Source organism: Euprymna scolopes, chromosome 3, assembly GCF_053919585.1.
Source record: "Euprymna scolopes isolate OS-2025 chromosome 3, ASM5391958v1, whole genome shotgun sequence".
Taxonomy (NCBI): domain Eukaryota; kingdom Metazoa; phylum Mollusca; class Cephalopoda; order Sepiida; family Sepiolidae; genus Euprymna; species Euprymna scolopes.
Genome location: NC_136484.1, coordinates 107,516,043 through 107,542,516, shown reverse-complemented (window position 1 = coordinate 107,542,516; position 26,474 = coordinate 107,516,043). Strand labels below are relative to the sequence as shown.

The 26,474-nt window shown below is 32.4% G+C and overlaps 2 protein-coding genes across 4 annotated transcripts in view; one reads left to right on the top strand and one right to left on the bottom strand.

Annotated features, from left to right (window-relative positions):
• The window catches only part of LOC145258048 (uncharacterized), a 201,533-nt gene that overhangs the window by 42,748 nt on the left and 132,311 nt on the right, over positions 1-26,474 (bottom strand). The window lies entirely within an intron of this gene.
• The window catches only part of LOC145258031 (rho guanine nucleotide exchange factor 17-like), a 577,357-nt gene that overhangs the window by 453,941 nt on the left and 96,942 nt on the right, over positions 1-26,474 (top strand). For all 3 annotated transcript variants that reach the window (XM_080115765.1, XM_080115768.1, XM_080115758.1), the window contains exons 5-6: positions 10,090-10,206; positions 20,456-20,548. In XM_080115765.1, the coding sequence (XP_079971891.1) occupies positions 10,090-10,206; positions 20,456-20,548 (210 nt within the window). The remainder of the gene's footprint in view (positions 1-10,089; positions 10,207-20,455; positions 20,549-26,474) is intronic.

The window sequence follows — 26,474 nt, the reverse complement described above, 5'->3', positions numbered from 1 at the left end:
GGGTATATCTATTTTATTTTTACTTTCATCATATTTTGCTTTGGTTTTGATACCCCCAAATTCGAAGCTATCTCTTTACAACCCTTCCTTTTCATAACCTATCATACTTTCATAAATCAGAGTCCATTTTCTGTAGGCTTTTTTTGAACCCAGTCAACCACGGGTACTTTTGCTAGTATATATATATATATATATATATATATATATATATATTCTCTCCCCCCCCCCAAAAAAAAATCTCTGGCCTTGATGGAGGGGGGGGGGCGACTAAAACTTGCTGCTTTGGTTTTAAATGATCTTAAATAACAGCAAGGAGAGACTTGATTCCAAATATTCCTCATATGTTATATCTCTCCTCTTTTGGAAATTGGGTACAATTATGAATATCTCCGGTATCAAGTAATCCTTATACACTGTGAAATTTACTTTATGTATGAAAACAAAAGAGGGGAGGTGTAACATATGAGAAATATTTGGAATCAAATCTTCCTTTGGTGTTATTTCAGATCACTTGAAACCATAGCAGCAAGTTTTAATCTCCCCACCATCAAGGCCAGAGGTTTTGGGGAAATATCAGATATTTTGTAATTCATATGCAAAGCTAGAAAAACAAATGACTATGATTGAAACATTTTATGGCTGTAAAAAAGTGCTAAAAATAGACTCTAGATGATGGATGATCCCCTTAATATGCTACTTTAATCGCAAATGTCACATAGTCTACTACATAGTACAGGTCATTAGCTTTCCAACGAGCCTTCATTTGTTAAATTCTGATCAATAGTCACTGAGATTTGGAACTTATAAAATTACCAAAAAGGTGGTATATCTATATAGGTATATATCTATATCGGTAGCTAAATTGAATATTGAATGTTCATATTTTTGGTTTTATGGGACGAAACTTCATGAAAATTTGCAGGTCTTATAATACTATTCTATGGTTACAATTTTATGACAATTGGTAAAAAAGGGCCTATATTTTCAAACTAATAAAATATACCTAAATTTGTCTACATTTATATATATAGTGTCCTGGCAGGCTAGGTTCGGTTTTGCTGCTTTGGTCGTCTCCCTTGTGGCCTTGCCAGGCTACATATATATATATTCTGATACTACACTTTATATTTTCTGTCAGTGAAAGAAAAAATTTTCTAGAGTGATAAGATTTTTATTTTTGTCCCATTCCAACGCTCCTTTTTTTGGGTTTTATTCCATGCATGTTATTTTAAAATAAAATTTTTGACAATTGCTTAAATAGTTTCTTCAATGACAATGTTAGTTTCAGTGTAATATACTTGGATGTGAAATTTTGATTAAAGGGAGTACATTATCTGCATTTGTGCTGGACATTCATAAGAAAAAGAAATGAGTTTTAACTTTTTTTTTTTTATGAATAAAAATTATAGGAATTAAAAAATTAGAATAGAATCCTACTTAAAGGTTAAAGGCTTGGAACAGGAGTATAGCGTAACCCACAAAATATGTAACAGAGTACATTGCAAGGAACAAAGGACAAGTAATAACTTGACTTCTTTTTTTTTTTTTTTTTTTTTAACAATGACATTTACTTCTTCATTCTCCTGTCACGGCTGTGACATCATCCATACCGTTAACATTATTGACTGACTCTCTCTCTCTCTCTCTCTCTCTCCTTTTTATAGTTATTTTTCTTACAGTGACGTCATTTCACATTTTGTATGCATTTGCATATGCGCATCCATGCTCTGTTATAGGAGTACACAGGCACTTCCATGGATTTTAAGCATAATGCTGGGTATGTTTGGAGTTAGGGTTAAAAACTACAAATTTACCAAAATTTATTTCAATGTCACTTTATTTAAGTTATATTATTTTTGATAGGCATTTTAAGTTTTAAATAAAAAAAAAAAAAGCACATGATTTTTAATATAGGGGAAGTTTTATTTTAAGAAAATGGTGGGGAGGAGAATAAATATTTATTTTTAATGTATTTAATTCCAAACTTTTGAGGGGAAACAGGATTTTCCTTACATTAAAAAGCAACATTAGCAGCAAGAATTTAGGACGCTGATCTTTCTTGTCCTGGCAATTTTTTTGGTGTGGTCCTTAAACTCAAATTGATAAAAAAAAAAAAAAAAAAAAAAAGGAAGGGGGGGGGGTAGTATGGCACAAAAAAAAAAAAAATTTTTTTTATTCGATCCTGGACAATGCCAGATTTTCCTGTTAGTGAAAGATTGGGTTATTTATTTATCTTGCTTAAAAGGGTCTTTATCATTGCTGGCAAATTCATGTTGAGTCAATGGATAAGTTTTAAATCAGTCATGCAAACATAATTCGAACGAATATGTTCGTTATTCCTTGTTCAAGTTTCACTAAATTTGATAAGGAAGACGATGGAGACGACGACTGAAAACAAGTTGTATGTTTGTATGCACAATTTGAGTTGAAATGTCAGTTTAATCAGAAAACAGATAAGAATAACACATAACGTTATCAATTCCACAAGGGAGATTATTGTATCTTGATACGTTTATGGACCTTATTTTGCATTTTATTTGATTTGGGAGACATTTAATTTAAAATTAATGCAAATGCCAATTGACAAATTTCTATGCATGGATTTTCATCGTTTGTTTTTTCCTTTTTTTTTTTTTTTTTTTTTTTTTTTGTTATTGAAATATGGGAAGGAAAAAGTATTTGCTTTCTATTCATAAAATAAAAGTGCAAAAAAAGCATTTTGGAATTCCAATTTAATATTTGCAATTTTCATTTTTGTTGTTCGTTTCTAGAATAGTGGCTTCTCTAAAATAAATACAGTTTATCTTTGGTTTAGGATAGGGATTCCCAATAAGGATCCATATGGACGTTTAGAGTCCACAGAATCTTTAACTCATTACTGTTCCAATTTTAACAAAACATTTATTACCGAAATCTGTTATGAATACAATGTTATTTGTTACTAAAAGATAAGAAAATATTTGCTGCTTATTTAGAATTACACTTTAAAAAAAGCAAAAATACAGAGAAATCATTGATGCACATACCCATCACAGAACGAAGATGTCATGTTCCAAAAAGCATGTAAATTGATCAAGTAGTTTTTTTTTTATCTAGAAAATACGTTTTTTTATGATTTTTAGAGTAAATTGTATTTAATACAAGGTTGATTCTGATCTCGATAGGTCAAACTGAATTTTCACTCTTAACGGCTGTCAAAAATTATTAATCACTAAAAATTGTAAAATTTGATTTTCTCAGTTAAAAACAAAAACAATGCTTGATCTATTTTTATGATTTTTGGAACATCGCATGACTGGTACGTACATAATAAAGATTTGTCTGTATTTTCTGCATTTTTTTTTTTATTTGAATTCTAAATAAAAACCAAATATTCATGATTTTTAATATTTGAAGAAAAAAAAATCTATATTTGATCAAAATTACTTTCCAATATTTACTTAATAATTATAGTTTTAAAGATTATTTTTAGTGTTGGGACGATTATTCCTCCCTGCAAGAACTGGGATCCAATTGGAATCGGAAGATTTGGGGGCATCGGAATTGGTATCAGAATCTGAAAAATTGATGCCTATTTTCCGATGCCAAAATGATTCTTTTGTCTTTTTTTATTTGATTTTGTTTAAACCAAGATCTTCCATTGCTGGTAATAATGATAAAATAATAAACATTTATTGATTTTAAATTACCAGTAAAGCTAAAATCGATAGATCACTCTCCACAAGTGTATTTTGACGTCTAGGAAAATTTCTGCATATTTAACATGTGTTTTTACGAAAATCAGGAAAAATAACAATCTTATAGTTAAACAATTAGAGATTTATAAAGAATCGGAATCGGTAATTGTATTGGAATCATGAACAATATTCGAATCATCCCATCACTAATTATCTTTTTTATTTTTTTTTTTCAACATCTGTACTTTCCAAATATAATTATAATCATGAATATCTCTGGAGAGTACAAATGTTGCTGAAATATGGCTAATTACCTTTGTCGTAAAAAAAGCACCATGGATACTAATGAGTTAAGTAGGTTTGCATAATTTTTTTTTTTTAACTAAAAAAGTTGAAGAGTTATGAGGACGGGAGTGGTACCATTAAAGTGAGCAACCTTTTGTGCTTCAGAATTTATTTTTCTACATAGTCACCACCATTCTTAGTAGAGTACATTTGCCATGAATTCAATTATGTATCTTTGCATCTGACACACGCCTATGACAGGGGTTGCTTTTTTTAGAGTCTCACACTGTCAATATCTACAACAGAGAGATGAAACTTTTTGGTCATGAATGCATAAGTTACTATGCATTTGCAATCCTCTCTGATTCATAATAATAATAAAAAATATAATGAAATTGAATGATTGTTAAGTTTTACTCATCTATGTTTGATTTTTAAAAAATAGTTATATATGAGGTCAATGGAAGATAAAATAACTCTCAGCGTAGTAAGGTTGGGAACCCCTGGGTTTGAAGACTATGCAAGTAATGGACTGTTGACCAGAAAAAAAATCTTGATAATCACAATGTGTAAAAACTTACCAGATTTACTCTTACATCTGGTAGGTACCCAAGTGTGTATATGGTATAATCACGTTGACACACCATTTTTCATTAGATCACCAAAAGTTAAACCATGTTGAGCCTGGTCAGTACCAGATGGGTAACTATTTGGAAATACCAGGCTTAGTGTGAATACTGCGGTTATTTTGAGTTGTTAAGGACATAAGATGAAAAAGAAGAAAAAAAAATTGTCAAATAGCATGTTATAGTCTCTTCATCATAGAAATGATGAAAGAGAAAGAATGCGTACTGCGAACGAGGAAAAAAAACAAAAAAAAACATGACGTCTTTGTCGTTGCTTCCATCGCCAAGCCAGAAGTGGCGAAGGTTTAAATTAAGGCTAGTCAATCAAAAAGAGGGATGACTTTCGAAAATATTGGCAGGAAAAGCGACCCCCCTTGTAGAAAAGTGCCCAGTTAAGCATGAACGAATTACTATTTTTTAGCCAGTTTTTTTATACTTGTTGTCCGAAGAGTAGAGCTTCAAAACAATACCAATCTCGTGAAAATCTGTCCCCTCTGTCGAAAGTTTTAGGCAGACATACAAATATACATACATACTTTAAACAGACAGGTGAGATACAATGTTGATCAAAAATTTAAGATCACTTAATAATCTTTAAAAAAAAACAACTTCTTTCAAGGATAGATTTTAAACTCTTCCGACTTAAGGTTACCAACACTACAATCTAAAAGGTTATGGAAACAAAAAGCTACATTTCAGAAATTTATTTTTAAAATTTACATTTTTATTAAATTAGGCTTTTTACACATGATCATAATTATAAGACCAGAGAGAAAAATTCTATTAAATTGTATAAAAAAGTGTATGAAAACATTCAACAATCAAAATCAATAATAAGTTCTACCTCCACTGCTTTTGATGACTTCAAAAATTCTTTGGGGCATGCTAGAAATAAGGGTTTCCATTAAGGTGCGGGGATCCTGCTCCAGTTTCTGAAGATGGCTTCACAAAGTTCAATTTTTGTTGATTGGTTGGTTGGTTGTTTTGTTTTACAGTATATCAACCCTTTTCAGGTTATTTAATACCAAATCCAGTGATTTTGAAGAACAATTTTTTAATAGAGTATATTTGTTTTTTAAGTCGGTTTCTATTTAACCCATAGTTGGGACCCTAACAGGTACTACTACTCCGGATCAGAGTGGACCTGGGAGCAATAGCAATTAAATGGTGGCTCCACATTCCCCAAAGCCCACAAGCTGGGGCCTCACCATTGGATATAGTTTAAGGTCATCAGATTTTGTTGAATATTGTTTGCCATTTCGATAAATCTCTCTTGTCATCCATCCCCAAACATTTTCAATTGGATTCAAGTTCAGTGAGCATGCAGGATATCCCAAGAGATGGACTCTATTTTCTTGTAGAAAGCTCAAGGTCTGTCTTATAGTGTGGATTGCAGCATTATCCAGTTGGAATAACAATCCATCCCCACACAAACGATGACCCTCTATCATCAAATATGCTTTTTGTAGCATGCTAACATAATCAGCTGCTGTCTGCCGACCCTGCACCACCTGGAGCTCCATCGTCCCTCTGTAAGAAAAGGCACCCCATACCATGACGGACCCTCCACCACTATGACGTGTGAAAAAAATTTCATGGGGCATGTTTTTGTCATGCCAATATCACTGGAAGCCATCTGGACCATATAAATTGAATTTTTTCTTATCAGAAAACAGGACTTTCTTCCACTTCTCAATGTCCCAGGTTTAGTATTCACGACCAAATCTTAATCTTTGTGACATGGAAGCAATCGAGGAATTTGTTTACACTTTTTATTTACCATGTCTTTTTGTTGCAAGTGTCGTCTGATTGTTATTGGACTGCAATAAGCATCTGTAACCGCCTTAATTTGACTAGAAGAAAGTCCTCTATCATTCGTAACAACCCGTCTGATTCTCCTACTCAATGCAGGAGAAATTTGGGGGGCGCCTACCAAAGGATTTTGCTTTTTCATAATTCTCAGTGTTCTTTAGAAAGTTGAAAATAACAGTTTTACTGCGATTTACCTTAGCTGCTATCGCTCACTGTGACAAACCTTGCTTATGGAATCCTAGAATTCAAGAGCACTCAACTTCAGATAGTTTTCTTGCTTTAGGCAGTGATTGCTAATCTCTAACTGAACTAAAAACATTAAAAATACCATAAACCTAACAATTTATACCATTGGTCATAATTTTGATAATATGCCTAAGTTAATAAAAATGTAAATTTTTAAATAAAATTTTTGGAACGTACCTTTTTGTTTCCATAACCTTTTAGATTGTAGTATTAGTAACCTTAAGTCGGAAGAGTTTAAAATCTATCCTTAAAAAAGGTTTCTTTTTAAAGATTTTTAAATGGTCTTAAATTTTTGATCAGCAGTATATATATATATATATATATATATATATATATATATATATATATATATATATAGGAGGGGTGTGCAATAAGTAATACCCCTGACCCACTTCCCATAGCAGTAGAGCAACGAAACTTGGCACAGTTATTAGTCTTTCTCTACATGGGAAACACCCAGAGTTATGCATTTCTCTCATCGTTTGATGCAGCTCTGGAGACCGTTTTTGTAGAACACCTCAGGTTGGTCCTCCAACCACGACGTGACTTCAGAAATCAAGGCTGCATCATCTGGGAAACGCTTACCTTTCAAAAACAACTTCATGGCTGGGAAGAGGTGAAAGTCAGAGGGTGCAAGGTCAGGAGAGTAGGGAGTTCATAAACGCACGCCCATGCTTCTGATATGGCGATATGCGAGTTGTAATTGTGGTACCCTTTGCCAAGAAATCTGTCATCACTACTCCGTCCTGGTCCCAGAAGATTGTGAGCATGACCTTGCTAGCGATGGGCTGCGCCCCTGCCTTCTTTGGAAGTGGTGAGTCCAAGTGCTTCCACTGCATTAACTAGGCTTTGGTCTCTGGATCATAGTGATGCACCCAGGTTTCATCCTGTGTAATCAGTCTTATGAAAAACTTTGACTCATCTTCTTGGCATATCTCCAAATTCATCCTCGAACACTCGACGCGTTCTCGCTTCTGGAATGGTGTGAGCAACCTGGGAATCCATCTGGCAGACACCTTATGCATATGCAAATGGTCATGAATGATAATTTCCACAGACCCTGTACTAATCTTGACATCTTGGACTATTTGGCGAATAGTAATGCGCCGATCTTCCAAAATGGCAGCCTCAACTTGACGGACAGATGCCTCATCAATGGCAGAAGGGGGGCGACCAGGTCTAGGAGCTGTTTCCACAGACTTCCGGCCATGTTTGAATTCACGATGCCAGCGTTTTACAAGGTCATATGATGGGGCATTATCACCATAAGTTTGTTTCATTTCATCAAAAGTCTCCTGTGGTGTGCGTCCTTTCAAATACAAAAAGCGGATCACTGCTCGACATTCAACAGGCTCCACTTCACACCTGACTCAGTTTAAACATCTGTAAAACAGAAACCACAATTAGTTCAAAGCTGTAATTTGCTACATAATCCGTAGAGATATAAATCATTGTACATGCAAAATTTCAGCTAGATCAGACAACTGGAAGTGGGTCAGGGGCATTGCTTATAGCACGCCTCTCGTATATATATATATATGTATATATGTATATATATATATATATAATTAGCTGGATTTATTAACTCGCTATCCCTTCCCAACGTTTGCCACTTAAAATACTTGAAACTTTAATTTTAAATGATAAATATTTCATTGATCACCTTGTAAAAATGAAACAAAATCTTTCTCATTTATTCAGATAGATAATCAGTAATAATTTTGATAATTTCAATACAAAATTGTTCATCTTTTAAATATAACATGAAGGGAAAGAAGTCGTTCACTTACAATTTAGAAATAGATTGTATGAACATTTTAACACAAATGATAAATATTTGTCTAGGAAATAAAAAAAAATATTGTGAAACAGAAATATTTCTCACATAAAAATCAAAATCATTGAATTAAAAAAACAATGGCAAATAATCTTCTATGTTATATTTCCCTTTGTCTGTCTGTCCGTTCCACTTTTTATCACAAATTACTGGGCCGATCTGGTTGAAAATTTGTATGGGCCTTTGCTATCATAATAAGGTGCAACAAAATAAGTAGCATGGCATCTGATGCACAGCCAAGAATTAATAGGGATTAATATTTAATTAAAAAATGAGCACAAATTTAACCATATTCAACCATCAATTTGGCATAAACCACTCATTATACGTAAACAGTTATAACTTTTGCCCATTTTTCAATGGACTTAAAAGTCCAGTAATGAATATAAATAATGTCCTTTTTCAAAACCAATATGCAAATTAATCTTGTGGCTGATATTTTAAGCAATAACATAAACAGTCAATAAAGAAAAATTTATTTGAAATGGAATGTTTTAAACAGAATTTTAAAATTCTGTTAATGCAAGAAATAGTCCCAATTTTTGTATTTGTTTAGCATTTTTGCCCTTTCTCCCATTTAAAAAAAAATCCTTAATTTCTTGTAAAAAATATACTTTTTTAGAAAGATAATGCAATGAAAAAATATGTTTAAAAAAAATTCTGTTTTGTAATAAGTTCAAAAGGATGTCTGATGAAATATTTAAATTTATATTCATAAATATTTTAAGTTTTTTTCTTTTAACGATGAACTAGACATGGTTTTGTTTTTTGTTAACCATTGTTACATGTGGTCTGTTTTTTGTTTTGTTTTGTTTTTTCATTATATTAATTGAATAAAAATTTGTTTAAAATAATGTCATACATTATAAAAACGTTTATTTAAAAACTTAGATTTGAATGTGAATTTCTGCAGACAGATAACATCAAAACAGAGTAAAAAAAAATTATGTTTTTTACTTTTTTAAACAATTACAATTGTGACACATGGATATGAGAAATAAAGAGATGAAAAAATATCAGAACGAGGTGAAGGAAAGAACGACAAAAGGGATTTCAAATTTCTTTTCAGAAATGTGTGATAACAACTAAAAAAGAAATAGGGTTAAGTTAAAAAGAATGGAACAGTAAATATAATCATAAATAAGCTACAAAATGGTTATCAAATCTTCTTGTCATTATTCATATTCGGACTAGTGTTTTCATTTTGTTTGTTTTTATATTCACAACTTTTTGGCTACAGTACTTTTTTGTCATCTTCAGGCATAAACCAAAATTGGTTAAAATTTAGCATCCTCAAACTGAACACTATTTAATTTACAAGAGACCAACCATTTTCATTCAGCTTTCAATTTTTGTTTTAACAGTCTGTCTTCATGTATTTGATTTAGATTGATATTCACAGTTTATTCACCAATTTTCAGGAGTATCACAAAACAACCTCTGGAATACAAAAAAAAAAAAAGAAAGAAAGAAAAAGCTTAAACCTAAATATTAAAAAAAAAAAAACGAAAATAAATGAGGCAAATAAAAATTGCCCATCTCCTAAGTTCTGGTATTTAAATATTTTTTTATCTTTCTTTTTTTTTTTCTGTTTTTTTTTTTCCAGTTTTCCAAGCAGACAGTGTTGGATAGCTACCTCTCATTTGTGGAAAATTACGAAAAGTCCGGAAGTGTCATTGAAAATGATTTGTTGACTAAATCATCAGTATCAAAGTTTATTGAGGTAAGTTCAAATATCTATACAAGTGTTTCACAACCTTTTTTTTTTTTATTTTTTTATTCTTGCAAACGTTTGGAAATAACTTTAATCTCTGAGAGAAAGCTTCTTATGTTAAAAAAAAATCCTTTTAAAATAATCTGCACTTTTAATTTTTCTGTGACTATGATTTGTTGTAAAAATGCTGTTCTCCTCTTATTATCAGAGTTGTGGAGTTGAAGATTTTAGAAGGCGTCAGAGTTAGACTCATAAAAATATTTTGAAGTCGAATCAGATATTTTAATCTTTCAAGTATCAACAGACAGTCTGAATATTGGAAGACTTTAAAATAAGGAGTAAGAGTCAAATATTTTAGAATTCTATGAGTTGGAGTCAAGATCATAATGTTTAGAATCCTAAGAGTTTAAACTGGACCATATAATCTTTGATTCTGCAACCCCTTGACAAGGACATTAAACTACTGTTGACAATACTCCAATATGTAGTTTTGTACGGTATTAAGTTATCATTTATTTGCCACTAGCGGGGGTTCCCGGTGTTGCCCGTGTGTTTGTCGGTGTAAAAGAAAAAAAAAAGTTTTGGTAGGTAGGCTCGAACCCAAAGCCTTGACACGAAGATGGAAAGGAAAGGGGAAAAAAAACTGGCATCTTACCCACTCAGCCACGACGGGAGAGGAATAAAAAGCGTTTTAATTTAACGATTAAAAAGTTAAACGACACGTGCATGAATTTAATGAGGTCAAACATCACGCAACTTAACTGTGACACTGCAAGCCAGTTTCTGCGTATCTGTTTGTTTCCCTCACCAAGATATTGGGGAAAACAGCTCCCCTAAAAAGGGCAGTGTCCAAATGAATAGCAATTGTCTGATATGATGGGGGGGGTCCTCAGCATTGATCAAACCATATTGCTTTAAAGGCCGAGAATGACTTCGCTTTCAGTTTTGCTTTTTTTATACTGAAAAGCCAAAGAAACATGTGGCGAGTGAAAAAAATCTTGAAAATAGCGTGTAAAAGTCACCAAAATTAAAGATACACGTGATCTCATTTCGTAAATCTTAGATATGATAATCTACGGAGCATATAAAAAGTTTTAAGAATGAGTGACCCTATCGAGCGCCCTCCCCCATCCTGAAAAAAGCCTTTGTCGGACATATACAAAAAATTGCATACACACACATACACAAACACACATTTTGCCTTTTATATATATAGATTACTCTCAGATGTATTCTGGCCTAGTTTATCAAATCAGGATGATATGATATGGTATTTTTATTTTATTAGTAGTAATTTTTTTCATTCGTTAATTTCTTTAAAAACAAATTATGAACACATTATTTCAGTTGTATAAGCTGTATTTTTCCTCCACATGGTTTATCATTACAATAAGCTTTTGATTGTTTTTTACATTATTTTTTTAGAGTCCAACATTTTGCAGTTATTAAAAACCAAGGAGTGCCTTAATGTTACAAACCTGGATATTTCAACTAGTATTTGCATATATATATATATATATATATATATATATATATATATATATATATATATATATAGAGAGAGAGAGAGAGAGAGAGAGCTTGAATGTGTCTGTAATCATTTAAATATGTTGAATCAAGGGATTTTCATTTTCAATTCTAACTTTGCTCGCATTTCATGTAAGAGAACCCTAGCACTGTCTCAGCAAAAAAATAAAGAAATATAATACTCACGTTTTTGGTAAATCAGGCAGTTTCATATAAAAAGGTTTGCACAATTTTAAAAAAAAAAAAAAAGGAAAAGAAATTATTTGTTTGGGTGGGGTTAGGTTAAAGATGCTCCATGGAGATAAAGAAACAGTTGGATAATGTAACAGAAGAGTTGTCTACCTTTCACTGTGTAAGAGGAATGTGACGTCATGAGTCAGGTGACTTCTGTTTTCTGGTTTACTCATTCTTTAGATACGGATTTTCGTAGGTTTGGATGTATCAATTAGTGACTTGTATTTAGGCTACTGGGGCTACCCATCTCCTTTCTGGGCTCTTAGAATAATCACGGTTCACTGAGATTTTTTTTTTTTTTTTTTTTGGAGAATCAATAAACTGAGTGAATTTATTTCTGTTGCGTTTTATGATTTTGAATTTTTTAGATGAGGATTGATTATTTGTACTATTTGGATATTTTGGACTAATTTTCTCATAATGAGTGTCATATTTAGAACGTCTTGGTTGATTGTAATCATCAATCTTCTTCAGATGTATCTTGTTGAACATCTGAAGAAGGTTGGAGTTTACATCGGATGAAATGTGAAAATAACTCCCATTAGCCATAAGAATCCAAACAATATGGATTTATTTTGTGATTCATTTGAGGAGAGTTATTCTTTCCAGCTTGATCAACGAACATCCTTTGAATTAAGGATGCTGGACTGGAAGACTGTCACCACCGTTACCAGACAAAAATCAGAGTTCAGTTAAAGCATAGTGCCATTTAATTTGCGAAGACAGCTATAAAAAAAAAAGTAGAAAGATAAAATTGGAAATTAGTCTCTTTCTCCTTGCTATACTACTCCTTCTACATTTTACTCTTCAACTACCAGATAAAATAGTATTACTACTTTTGGTGATATTCCCTTTTGTTTATATAATGAACTGTTTCAATCTTTTTATTCTTTCCTTTCTTTATTACTTTTAACTATCAATAAACAGAGCGAGGGAGAGAATGAGTCGAGAGTTATAGATACTGTATAAAATAAAAGTGGTGGTGGGGGGAGAATCAAGTAATATACTATTAAAGATAGAAACTTAGCAAGAGATGGATTACTTGGTGAGTTACAATTACAAATTGCAGTTAATTAGGACAATTAAAGTGAATTATTTTTGAAAAACACGACTCAATTTCAAAATGCTGGGTAGGTGCAGCGTGTATTTAATATAAACATTTCATAGATGACTTTTAAACCAGCAGTTTCTTTGTAACTGCATATCACAGTTCTGCACAGATCTAATTCCTGTATTGTATTGTAACAAGGTAGGTCCTGACTGCAATCCCCTCTTCCACTCTTACATCATTTTGTGTGCCATATCGAGATCTAACAATAAACCTAATTTTAACATCTAGCCACTTTTTTTTTTAGATAAGCCATTGTTCATCTTGGCAATCATTTTGATAACATAGGCACTAACTTGACATGCCACACCTTTCTTTAGGATGGGATAAGGTATGGTCTGGCTCTGTTCTAGATGCACCTTCCCAGGCATTTTCTCCTATTTCAGAAGTAGGAGTTAGTTTATTGCTGATCGTATAGGGAGCCCCTGCTGTGGAATATTAATGGGTTTGTTCTTGGTTCTTTTTTGTACCTAACCAGAGTGGTCCCTTATATTTTAACATATATTTTGTGGTTATATATATCTATATATATATATATATTATTTTATTTATTTATTTTTTATTTTTATTTTTTTGTAATCCTTCATAATTTGTGTGTACGACACAATCACGTTGACACACCGGTTCTCACCAGATCACCGAAGTTAAGCAATGTTGAGCCTGGCCAGTACCAGATGGGTGACCATTTGGGAAGGCTAGGCGCTGTATGTACCTTCTGGGAAGGTTAGAACTCAGTTGCTACAAAAACATCTACAAAGTTGTAGATAGCCTATGCCCCTCCAAGGGCTCAAGGCTATGGATGGATTATAATTTGTGTAGTGATTTTCTTTTTTTTTTTCTTTTTTTTTTTTTTTTTACTGTTATCCTCATCTTCATAGTTGTTGTTTCACCATGTTTTGGCCAACTATTCCTCTGGCCTTCTTCAGGTGGTTAACCACGACAGGATAAGAATACTGAGTCTTGTAACTGTATCCCTAGTAATTACTGCCTTCCATAGTTGTTGTCTTACCACGTTTTGGCCAACTAATCTTATAGCCTTCTTTTGGGTAGGATTGAAACCACCATCTTCAGACAATGCTCACCTGGAAGTGTAGAGACTCAGTGTCTCTATCCACTACACAAAAAACAAATAAATAAAATAAAAAATCAATACATATATATCTTGTGGGACTAAAATATCTGGGGAAAAATCTTAAGGGAAACAAACGTTGATTAACTCAGTTTTAGTATAATAACAGATAAAACTTACACATCTGAAGTTATGAACTTAGAATAGTGATGAGTTGCCATTTTGGTTTGTTGTCTATGTATAATGAATCTATTTTATTATAATATCTACTCGTACGTTGCAATCTAAGTCTCATGAATCTACTTTCTTATGCAATTTACACCTCATATTATTATCAATACATTACAAGAGCAAGGAAAACATTTCTAATTGGTTTTGAAAGATTGTGTAGTTACAGAGCCTGAGACCCTAACCCCTAACCTTCAAAAAAGAGACTGTGTGGTATATCAGCCAATTATTTAACGAGAAGTTGCTGGAGGCTACGTAATCTATTCCTTGCAGATATCAAGCCAAAATGGTACCTTGTGCTGATTGCTTTTGTCCAAATTTTGAGAATTAACATGATTTTATGCAATTTAACTTTGGTTTAAATATTAAAATCAGAGGTAAGAAGATTTTTAATATAGATTTTCATGCTATCTCGGTGTAGATACCTTTATAAGAAGTTAATGATTAAAGTTTGCTAAAATGTTTACAATCTTAAAATGAGGATCATTTGAAAAGTAAAGCCTCCTATTTTTTTTTTTTTAACTCAAAAAGTTTAAGAGCTACAAAGGCAAGGTGGTACCATTAAAACGAGTCACTTTTGTGCTCCAGAATTTATATTTCTACATAATCATCACCATTCTCAATGCACTTTTGTCAGCGATGAACGATAGCTGTGCATGGGCATCTGGGCATTCCAAAAATAAAGCCTTCTGATTTTTTTTTTAATTGAAAAAGTTGAAGAGCTATGAATGCAGGAGTGGTGCTATTAAAATGAGTGACATTTTGTGCTCCGGAATTTATTTTTCTACATAGTCACCACCATTCTCAATCCACTTTTGCCGAGAATTCAGTGACGCTCTCGGCTTCTGATGCACATCCACGACAGGGTTTCTTTCTTAGAGTCTCACACTGTCGATATCTGCAACAGAAAAATGAAACTTTTAGGCTATCAATGCATAAGTTCAATCATCATAACAATGCAATTTGCAATACCTGCCTGATCCATTCAGGTGGAATAAAAAACAGGAGGCATTATTTTTGGAACTCCCCTAATAATTTTGTGTATTTTTTAAATTTCATTAATATGAGTGTTAGAAATATTTTCTTTGGGGCCCTCATAAAATTAAATTTACATTCACCTTGGGTTGATTGAGCTCATTACTTCCAATGAATTCACTATATCCAAATGAGGACTGACCAAGCACAGTGGTCCATTGTCAATGTTGAGGCTAAGCGACAGACGAGACAATCTTGATTCCATTGACGAACACCATAGATACGTGGACAGATAATCAGTTCTGCATCCTGCTACACCATTTTAAAGCCACACGTTAAGTTGGCCACTACACCGATTCTTCCAGCCCCTAAGTGGAACCAGATTGATTTTTCTGGTAGATTTGGTTTGCTTACACCGAAGAGTGTAACCAAGCCAGCACAGATGCTGTGTAAGAAAGGTTTGCTGGATAGAGGAGATTCGGCACAGCATGCAGATTGTTATACTTGAGATGAAATGTCACCAGCAAACACATAAGATACAATTCAGAAAGTGATGTCAAACATTTTTCATCTCTGAAAGAGTGCTGCTCATACTAGCCAGGACTCGCACCCATAAAAAAGGATGGTACACACTTTACTGCTTCATTGGGACGGAAGGGGAGGGGGGCTTTATAAGAAAGTACAGGTAAATGTGTGTCATCTGGTCCTTTAAAAATCTAATTTCAATAGACATTCCAACAATTAATCAAAGTTAGTTAACCCCATTAATCATCCTCTCAGAATTACATTGACACATTGGATTTTGTTAGATGACCAAAGTTAAGCAACGTTTAGCCAGGTCTTTCCCATATGGGCAACTAGTCAGGTGTACAAGGTACGATATGTGGGAGGATATTGATACCTTTATGCAAAACCTGCAAAACCTAATGTCATCATGCGACTGGGGACTGTTTATGAATTTAATATTTCCTAGCAACCCTCTCCTTTGGAGGAAACCAACTCAATCTGCTTATGGTGAATGTAGCTTCATTTCATTTTGTAATCCTATGACATTGTTCATCTTTCAACTAGCAATCATTAACTCTTATTCTTGGGTGGTCTTTGACCCTTATAAGTAGTGACTCATAAATAAAAAAAAAATCATGCATAGGTATGATGAGATCATTCCTATTAAATTTCATATTCCTAGGTTTGACAACCTCAAAAAATAGTTATTTAATGCAGACAGACATATCTTTTCTATTAGTATAGACCTTGTTAGGCATGTCGTTTACACATGTATGGCAATGTATTTGGTAAAAAAAAATCTTCCATATCAAATGCATATCTGGATCGCATGATTTCACTTGTATCTCTTGTGTTTCATATACAAACATGTCTACGTAATAGCTGGAGAGAATCAAAGACAATGATTAAGCTTATTTATACGATGCACGTCTGCTTTGTTGCAAATATGCTGTCAGCTAACACAAACAAACTTCAAAACAGTCTCGTATTTAAAGTAGTGTAGCCTTTATTTGTAATATACTTGGTATTTTATTTTATTTGTTGTTAAAAAAAAACCAAAAAAAAACATGGCATCGGATTAGTTAACTCATGTCAAAAGTATCTTTAGATGCACAAAATTACACGTCCTGTCAAAAAATACAACCATGGAAATTTTCAAGTAATGTTGCAGCTACATTGTACTCTTGTACCCCCCCCCCATTTCTGGCCACATATTTTTGCAAAAATGTGAGGATTATAGAATTTTGAAAGAACTGCATATAATACGTAGTTAATGCCAAATGAATTATTTTAAACTATTAAAATAATTTCCAATCCTATTAATGTTTACCCATTTATTTATTTATTTATTTTTTATTTCTGTTAATGTTTGAATTCACGTTTGGAAATATGACATAAATCATAACTCGATGATGTCACGTTAAAGCTATAATTATTTTGTTGAGGTAGTGTTTTAAGCTCTATTTACAAGAAAGTCCAAATAGATCAGTTTGCAGAACCTCAGGCTGAAAATCTCTGTTTTGATTTTCGGTTACGGCATTCGTTTTATTTATACAGAATTCATTATTTATTATTTTTTCCATTTCTAACAGTAATGAAGATCTCTGATATTTTGAAATGAGACAAATTCTACAGTGTATTTATGACGTTTAAAGACATTGTGCTTAGGATTATTAATTAGGGTTAAAAAAATTGTGACTGACTGAGACAGACAGACGTTAATTATTTTAAGTAATTTTGTAAACTATTTATCAAAAAGTTCAAATAAGTTGGTAGAACCACACACTGAAGATCTTATGGTTTTAATTTTGATTTCTTGTCATAGGATTTATTTTATTTGTTGGGAAATGTATTATTTACTATTAATGTAATATTTTCTCTATAATAATATATACAAAATCTGCAAGAATTAAAATATGCTTAAGCATACTTTATGACTGGGCTATGCCGGGCGTCCCTGCTAGCTTAGATAAATACTTTTGCAGTTTTAACAAAACAGCTACAATAATATCACAGGTCCCGCTAGTTTACTATTAATGTAATATTTTCTATTTAAAAAAGTATGTAAGATTTCTGATATTTCAAAATAAGACAAATTCTGTAATGGTTTTATTGCATTTTAAAAAAATTGTGCCAAGATCATCTTTACTTTAAATATAAAAAATAATTTGTGTCCTGTGTAAAGAATGAAATGTAGAATAAACATACGGAAGTAACTAATTCTCAAAACAATTCTTCAGTTGATTCTCAATGAATAACTAATTTTTTTTTTTTTTTTTTAGGTATTATTCGTTCAAGGAAACATCAGTAAAGAATATACTAGCTTTGTGGGGGTTTTTTCTTTATTTTTTTTTAACTTTTAGGTGGAAGTACTCACATATATATACATACATACGGACAGACAGACAGACATTTATATAATGGTGTATGAACAAAGCAAGGTTTGTGGTGTAAAGACAGAATTGAAATCTTAAAAATTACTAATTATATATTTCTCATCATCATCATATTTGGCTTAACATCTGTTTTAGATACTGGTATGCCTTGAATTGCTTTTAGAAATTGACTTTTAAATTAACTGATCTCGTAACAGGTTTTTATTTATCTATTTTTCTCTTAAGTCTGTCTTTATCACTTCCTCCCATATTTTTTTGTTTTTTGCACATGAACTGGTTCTGATATATCAATTGTTCGACATTTACTAATTGAAGAACTCTCATCCATTCTTTCAACATGGCCATACCATCAAAGTCTCCTGTTTTGTACATTTCCCTATACTGTCAAGATTTAATCCTCCTCATTAAAGTCACTTTAGTCACCTCATTACATGTTCATCATATAAGTGGTGACACTCTGCTAGATAGTAATGGCAGAAGTTCCCTGAACTTACTCCATCAACTCCTACCTCCTCTTGCAATCATACTAACACCTGCTCTACTTTTTGCTACAATTATATCACCAAGGTAACAAAACTTCCGAACATCCTTAATATTTTTGCCATTCAGATATACTTTCTTCATATCACAGTTTTCGTCCATTTTCATTGTCTTAGACTTCTTGGACACAATTCCCAAATATGCGACTACAACTCAGTATTTCAAAGTCTTCCATACTAGTCATAGAAATCAGATTAAAAAAAATCTGACTCTGACTCCTGGCCTTCTTATGAGTATGACACAGACTCCATCTCTGCAACCTTGTAGATAGAAGAAATATTTAAGAAAACTTATTAAGTGTTAAGTTTGCTTTAAATGCATCTTGGATATTATCAGGGATTATCTTCTACTTTTTTCACCCTTTTTTGTATGAAACTGTCAGCTGCAAAATGAACCAAGATTTTTTTTCATATTTTGGTCAAATTGTATTTTTTAACATAAAGAAACAAACAGAAAAAATTGATAACTCAGCTTTTTTGTTCATTTCTTTTAAAAAAAAAAAATACAAGTTGAACAAAAAAAGACCTTGTCAATACAATTATAAAGTTATAAGGGTTTTCAAAAGTGAAATTTTAATCAGTTCTTTATAAAAAATTAAATTTTGTAAAGTTCCATTCAAATACATATATTACAAGGTTTAAAAAAAGATTCTTAAAGATACACTTTCTTTTCTGAATTTTTGAGATGAGGATTGATTATTCATATTATTTGGATTCATCAGACTACTGTTCTCATCTTGAGTGTGATTTTCACAACTGAAGAAGATCGGAGGTTATATCGACCGAAATGTATTATTTGTGTTAATTAAAAATGAATCTTTTTGTTATACTGAAATAAAATGAGCAGCATAAACATAAATACAAGACTTTAGAAAAAGACTCAGCTTATGTCTTTTTATCTTAGACATGTCCCTTTGCTTTCTGAGATACTCTGCTTTTCATGAAGTTGGTTCTCTATTCTTTCAAACACTTTTTCACACCTGAAGCTCTCTTCTACTTCTAAAAATTTACTATCTGACCATGTATGGAGTACTGTTGACATATTTGGGTCGGAGAATCTCTGTTCCATTTGAGAGTTATTGATAAAGTGCAGAAACGTATCTGTAATTTGATTGGTTACACCCTTTCTTCTTCTCTGCTTCCTCTTTCTCACAGGCATGGTATTGTTAGTCTCAGTCTTTTCTATAAATACTATTATGGCTTGTGATCTTCTGATTGGTCTATTCCGTTCTTTGTTCCAACTCATTAGTTTCATTGGTGTAGTGGTCTCAATCAATTCCTCGTTTTGGTACTTCATAGTAATAAAATTATACAAAATACTGTTAAAAACCCACCGAATATATGTCAACCTATGTCGCGGTATCATATATTGAGAGAGTTTCTAACAGTATTTAGTATAGTTTTTTATTTTGAACTCATTTTCCCAAACTTACCATGTTCAACAGAAAGTCCAGTGCCATTTTTAATTTTCCAATACATCGGTAAACGCTGTATGTTTTTTGAGCTGAATAAACATGTTACATTAAATAAAAACACAAAAAAATTATCCAGTTAGGTAGAAAAGTAACTTATCGTGCCTTTGATAACATTTATATGTTATATATTTGTTTTTTGACAACTTTTTTGAATTTATGTGTATAGTAATACAAACCCAATTTATTTTTTATCCTTTCAGCAATGCCAAAAAGACAGTGGCAGTAAACTTTCGATGAAAGATCTGATCGTTCGACCAATTCAGCGGATTCCACGATATGAGCTTCTGATCCAAGTAAGATATTATTTTCTTGTCCTATTTTTATTTTGGTTATATTTTATTTTATATTCTATATGAATGTTCACGCTTTTATTTGTCTTCTGAATTAAGGTATGTTTTTAGTTTTGTAATTATTAATTTTCTCTAATTGCCAGATTTAACTGAAACTCACCTATTTGGTAATATATCTTTCACTGAGTAAATTCAAATAACATATTTAGAAAAAAGATATCTGTAGCAGTTATCATTCAGGTTTATAAGGGAAAAAAAAACTGATGGTGGTGCTATTAGGGATTGAACCCAGAGCATTCCACTTACAGAATAGAATCTTGTTATTTTTGTGCAATGATGGGAGTTCACTTATGCAAATGAGCACTATTTTGTGTGGGTGAATTCTTGTTGAAGTAAAAAGGAATTTTCACTTTAGGGACCGCGCAATAGCTTGATCTGGCAAATTGTGATTTCATCGGATATTGAGGAAGAGAGAGAAAGAGATGTCTTAGACACAAGAAAAAAAATACTATATTATTATTTCTGTAATTGGTTTTTATGTCCTAATAATATCCAAACTACTTCCCTCATTATAGTAAAGGGAAAAGCAGATAATAATTCAAGTTAATGTGAAGGGGCATAAAGAACTTACATCAGACTGAAGGCTCACAATCGGAATAAGATTGGGAAACTGATGTGTCCATGTCGAATGGAATGGTTTCTCCTGTGTCATAGGTTGTCTCCAGTGTATCTGGGACGTATCTTGTTTTTGTGCCATACCCAGAATTGATTTCCAACTTGAACAGCATACAGGAATTGTCCCTTTATTTTACAGATTATGCCAGGTATCTGGTTTGTCTGGTCAGGTCTGTAATTCCGAGCAAACACTGGTGTGCCAACTGAAAATGATTTTGCTTTGTTATAACTTGATTGTTGTCTTTGCCATTGGGGCTGTTAAATGTTCCGTGTAGTACAAAATTTTTGTCCCAGGAGTGTCTCTACTGATACCAGACCATTCTTCATTGTACCATTTAGTGTTGTCCGGTACATCTCCTCTCTGTTTCCCTTCCTTTGATTGTTTTGAGCCTTTAACTGTACTGAGTGCACTTGGGATTAACTTGGAGGTGCTTTACTCAAGTGTGGCTGTGCTTTGGCTAACTCCATTAATTTAAAACACTAGACCGAATGTATAAAATGATACTTTGGCAAAATAATGTTTACGGATCTCTATAGTTGATCATGTTGCTATGGCAGCAGGCATTGCATGTCAAATGACTGAAGCATTCGGCATAAAAATGTTTTGCCAGACACTGTTATTGTTTATGTGAAGCAGGGCTTCTTGCATATTCTTCTGATGCCAGACCCCTCATCAACAAGATAGACCAAAAAGGCTAGACTAGCTTTTGTAAACACATACTTTGTTTGGACTGATGAAAATTGGAAAAGAATATTCTGCTGCAATTACATAAAGTTTAAATTGGTTGCCTCTGAAAGCAAGCTGTTTATCAAATGGTGTAAACAGTGTGAACAAGTCTATTAAATTCAATGGTAGTAGTATATTTGTATGGGGATGTTTTATCTCTGTTTATTTTCCTTCCCACAGTGGGATGATGCGACACAAGGGTTGGAAAGTAAGATTTGAAGAGCCAGTGCTCTAGAGAAAGAGCGCTCTGGCCTGAAAAAATGCCTTGGTAGAGTGCCTTAGATGATTAATAATAAACTACCTCCTTCTCAATGGGAGAAGATAAAGCCTGGGAAAGCAAACTTCCTAAAGCATCACATGATGTGTAATATACTACAGTCAAAAAGAAACCATCTCAACAATGACCTATACTCGGATAGCTTTGGTGCAGAGAGAAACCCAGTGTCTGTTTGGTTCATTTATATATTTATTTATTTATTATTATTTCTTTGTTTTGTATGGAAATTGCTTCAGACAAAGTATGAAGCCACTTCATGTAAAAAGCTAAAAAATACTACTTTAAGGTTAAAAAACAGGCAACAATAAATGTGAGAGGGATAGATTCCGACCCAGAAAACAGCAATTCTTCTCCTTTTGTCAGAAGCATCACTTATAGAATGTGAGGACTAAAGGATAAAATAAAGGGAGTGAAAGTTATGAGGCTGTTAAAAGGAAACCCAAGGTTAACTTTCTACACTCCTTGTTTAGCAGTACATTGAATGTGTTGAATCCTACAATGCATAAGAATATTGAGCATCATGATTAGTTTAACATGTGTTTTACAACTTTTAGAAATGGACTTTCAAACTAACCTATTTCTGGTCAGGTCAATATTTAAACTACATAACCTGAAATTGGCATATTTTCTTTAGAACTTATTTCCTTAGTCGAGGCAAGATGTTTACAGGCCAAATGCCCTTTCCTGACGCCAACCTAGTGAATGTTTTTATCAAGAAAACATCTCTAGATGATTACGTAACATGTCCCTTTAACAGAATTTCTTATCTTAGGAACCATCTTTATGTAAAACTAGTGTACATCCTCTATCAACAATGAGTGAAAACAAAAAAAATTCTTTGCCAATGTTCGCATTAATATTCATTAAAATCATAGAAATATGTTAGTAATTTAGGATTTTTATATTTATATTATCATTTCTGATGACCTAAAGAAACAAAAACACCACCTTTGAGATTTTATTATAGCACCAGCCTGGATGTGTTGAGATATGTGTAAGTGGGTTTGTTGAGCAACCAAAGCCCCATCCAAAAAAGTGAATCAAAACAACTCAAAATAGCAGCGAGTACTCATACGAGTGCAAAAAATAAAATTACGAGTAGTAGGCAGGCTCGAACTCCTATCACGCAAGAGGAAAAGAAAGTGAAAAAAAGAAAACGGTCTTATCGATGTGCCTACTGCGGTTGTGACATCATTGGCGTTCGAAATAACCTGTTTTATGCAACATTGTTCACACGAGGCTTGAATGACTTGCAAAAATGTCAACAAAAAAAACTGTAAAAAAAGGCCTAGTTGACGGTGAAAGAAGTAATGTTTTTGGACAATTTTTTTGATATTATTTGGTCGAGAGATTGAGCTTTCAAACGATACTAATTTTCTCAGTGTTGGTTGCGTGTGTAGAAAGTTTTAGTGAGATATAAATCAAACTTTTGTTTTTATTTTCTATTTCGTATTCTTTTTGTTAAGAGTCAGATTTTGTTGCAACATTCTGCAGAATGATGTAATGGCGTCACAACTCAAAGAAATTTCAATTTATTTTTTATTTCTTTCCAACTAAATCTTAAATATTTTGATTCAGTAAATGTTAAACATTTGGATTTCAAAAAATTTAGATTTCTATTATAACATAGAGGATTTTCTACCGAATTGATTTCAGATGGTGGGGGTTGTCTGACTTGCTATTTGCTTTCTAATTGATGATCTTTCTGATATTTATTTTTTGTTTTGTTATTATTTTAATAGGATGATTAGGGTCTGAACACTTGCTAGATATTTAAAAAAATAACCTCAGACATTTTGATATCAAAACCGTTAGTGGAAGTGAAGAAAGAAAGAAAGAACATCTCAAACTGGAAAGTTAAAAAAAAAAAAGAAAGAAAAAGTATATACATCGGTATAGAAAGCAGAAAGTGAAAGAAAGAAAAAACATTTTATAATGGAAATAAATTTGCAATCTCTCTTTCCTTATTCATTGGGAAGACTTTTGTGTGACAGGATGGATATATATTTACAAGTAAATACATATGGAATGGAGGATAATCCCCCTTGCAAAAATAGTAAAAAAAGTTCTAGAAAACTGCAAACATCATGATCATGGTAACACAAGCTTAAATCTCAGATTTCAATCCAATTAAAATAAAAAAATAAAATAAGGGAAAACTAAAATGAATTTTTGAAAATAGTATTAAAAAAATATCATAGACATGACTATATTTTGAATTATTTTCCTTAAACCCACTATTAGGCAATATGCCTACACCCAGAAAACATGGAGTAAATATAGTTGGTAACAAATAAAATGACATATAATCATTCAAAGATGTTGCAACATGGTCTCAGGTTTGGGTAGATGCCATCTACCCAAACCTGAGACCATGTTGCGTCTTTGTATATAGCTTAGAACAACATTGACAAGTGGAGAAGGAAGAAGGATAAGCAATTAGAACCATTTGCTTTTTAGTGTTCGTCGGAATTGCTTTGCGATTAAGTCACTATAATATTATAAATGCTTAGGTAAAGAGAAAAAAAAATGTTTCGGACAAATATCTCATATGTATTTGGTTTAAATCAAGTTATGTACTTTTTATTTACTTTCTACAGAAAGTGTACGTTTTCAAAACAAAAATAAACCTTAGCCTGTGTGGCAAAAACTAACATCTGCATGAATACAATTTTAACCACAAATTTCATAAAACTAATTAGCATTAACATAAATTATTTTAAAGCAAATACACTTCAGCTATTCATCGAATATATAACCTATTTACGTTAACACAATTTGTCATCTATTATTTAAGGCTAAATCATATTTTAATCATTTGAATTAATTCCTACACATAATGAAAATTGGTAATACAAGTTTTATTAATACATAGATAAATATGTGATTCGGTAAAACTGACCATGAATTTGGTAGTATGATGATTGTGTTAGTCTTTCATTTAATATCTTATTCTTATATCATCGCCTCCATTCAATCTTGAGAGACAATGAATACCCCCTGCGAGGGTGGCTGTACATGCAATTGTGAAGCAATCTCTAACCACAACTGTCTTGAATCAACACTGCTTGGTAAGGAGAAATCCAGGATGGCTGAAAACAATGCCAAGGAGAGCACATACAGCACTTAGTATTCCCAAATGGTCATCCATTTTAGTACTGATCAGGTTTAATGTTGCTTAACTTTGGTGATATAATGGGACTATGTTGTATATATTCTTAAATAGATCAAAATAAAAGAATTATATACTCACTCAGAAGAGCTTTAGCACATGGTTGAGTACAAAATTTATGACTGAAGAGAGGAAGGGTAATTGTTTTGTTGTGTAATCACATTTACTTGTTAAAGGCATCTTCAGGACTATTTTAAAAAAAATTGTAGGAAGGTTTTTGCCATCCTCTCCCATACAGCACCTATTATTCCTAAATAGTCAATGGTCTGGTACCGACCAAGCTCAACATTACTTGGTGATGTAACAAGAACTAGTGCGTCAACATGATTATGTCGTATATAAAAATAATATGGCTCTAATTATAGGTTAAAAATACTTATGATAGTGACTGATTTATGGCAGAAACTACAGGGGAAATGTAATCAACTTTGACAAACAACAAGATCCCACCCCTTTTACTGTAAAAGATCCCAGCTGCTGGAAAGCTTTGTACTCTAAAAAATTCTTTCCTCAAACTACTTGCGTTTGGAATTCCCTACATGCTCCTTGTTTCCATGACCGTACCAACATGCAGAAACTTAAATGTAACATGAACAAAACGTCTTGCTTCAAAATTCCACACTTAAATCTGGCCCCAAATTTACAGTAGCCCCCTAGATGTCAGTTTTTTCTAATTGATAACTGGTCACCAAGAACATACTAATGCTAGTCCGCAAAATTGTACGCATTATAAATGATGGTATTCTTTTTTTTTATGTTACTCATAATTGAAAAGTGTTCAATTTTTTTCTTACAAAAAAGCATTGCTTCAATGCCAAGTGGAAATCATTATTGTTTAAGTGATCCACCTATAGTGAAACCTATTGATATATCAAATATATTTATTCATAGTCCTATGTTTAATCTCATCAGTGTGATTAGGCTTAGTGAGATTCAAAACCAGGATCAAATTATCGACTAAGTTAAGAACCTCATTGTGTTATTGGGAGAAAATGTATCGCATCATAAACAATGTTATTCTTTTTATTTTCATCTTTTTATTATATAAAGGGAAGTTGTCTGTAGGTATGCACAGCTT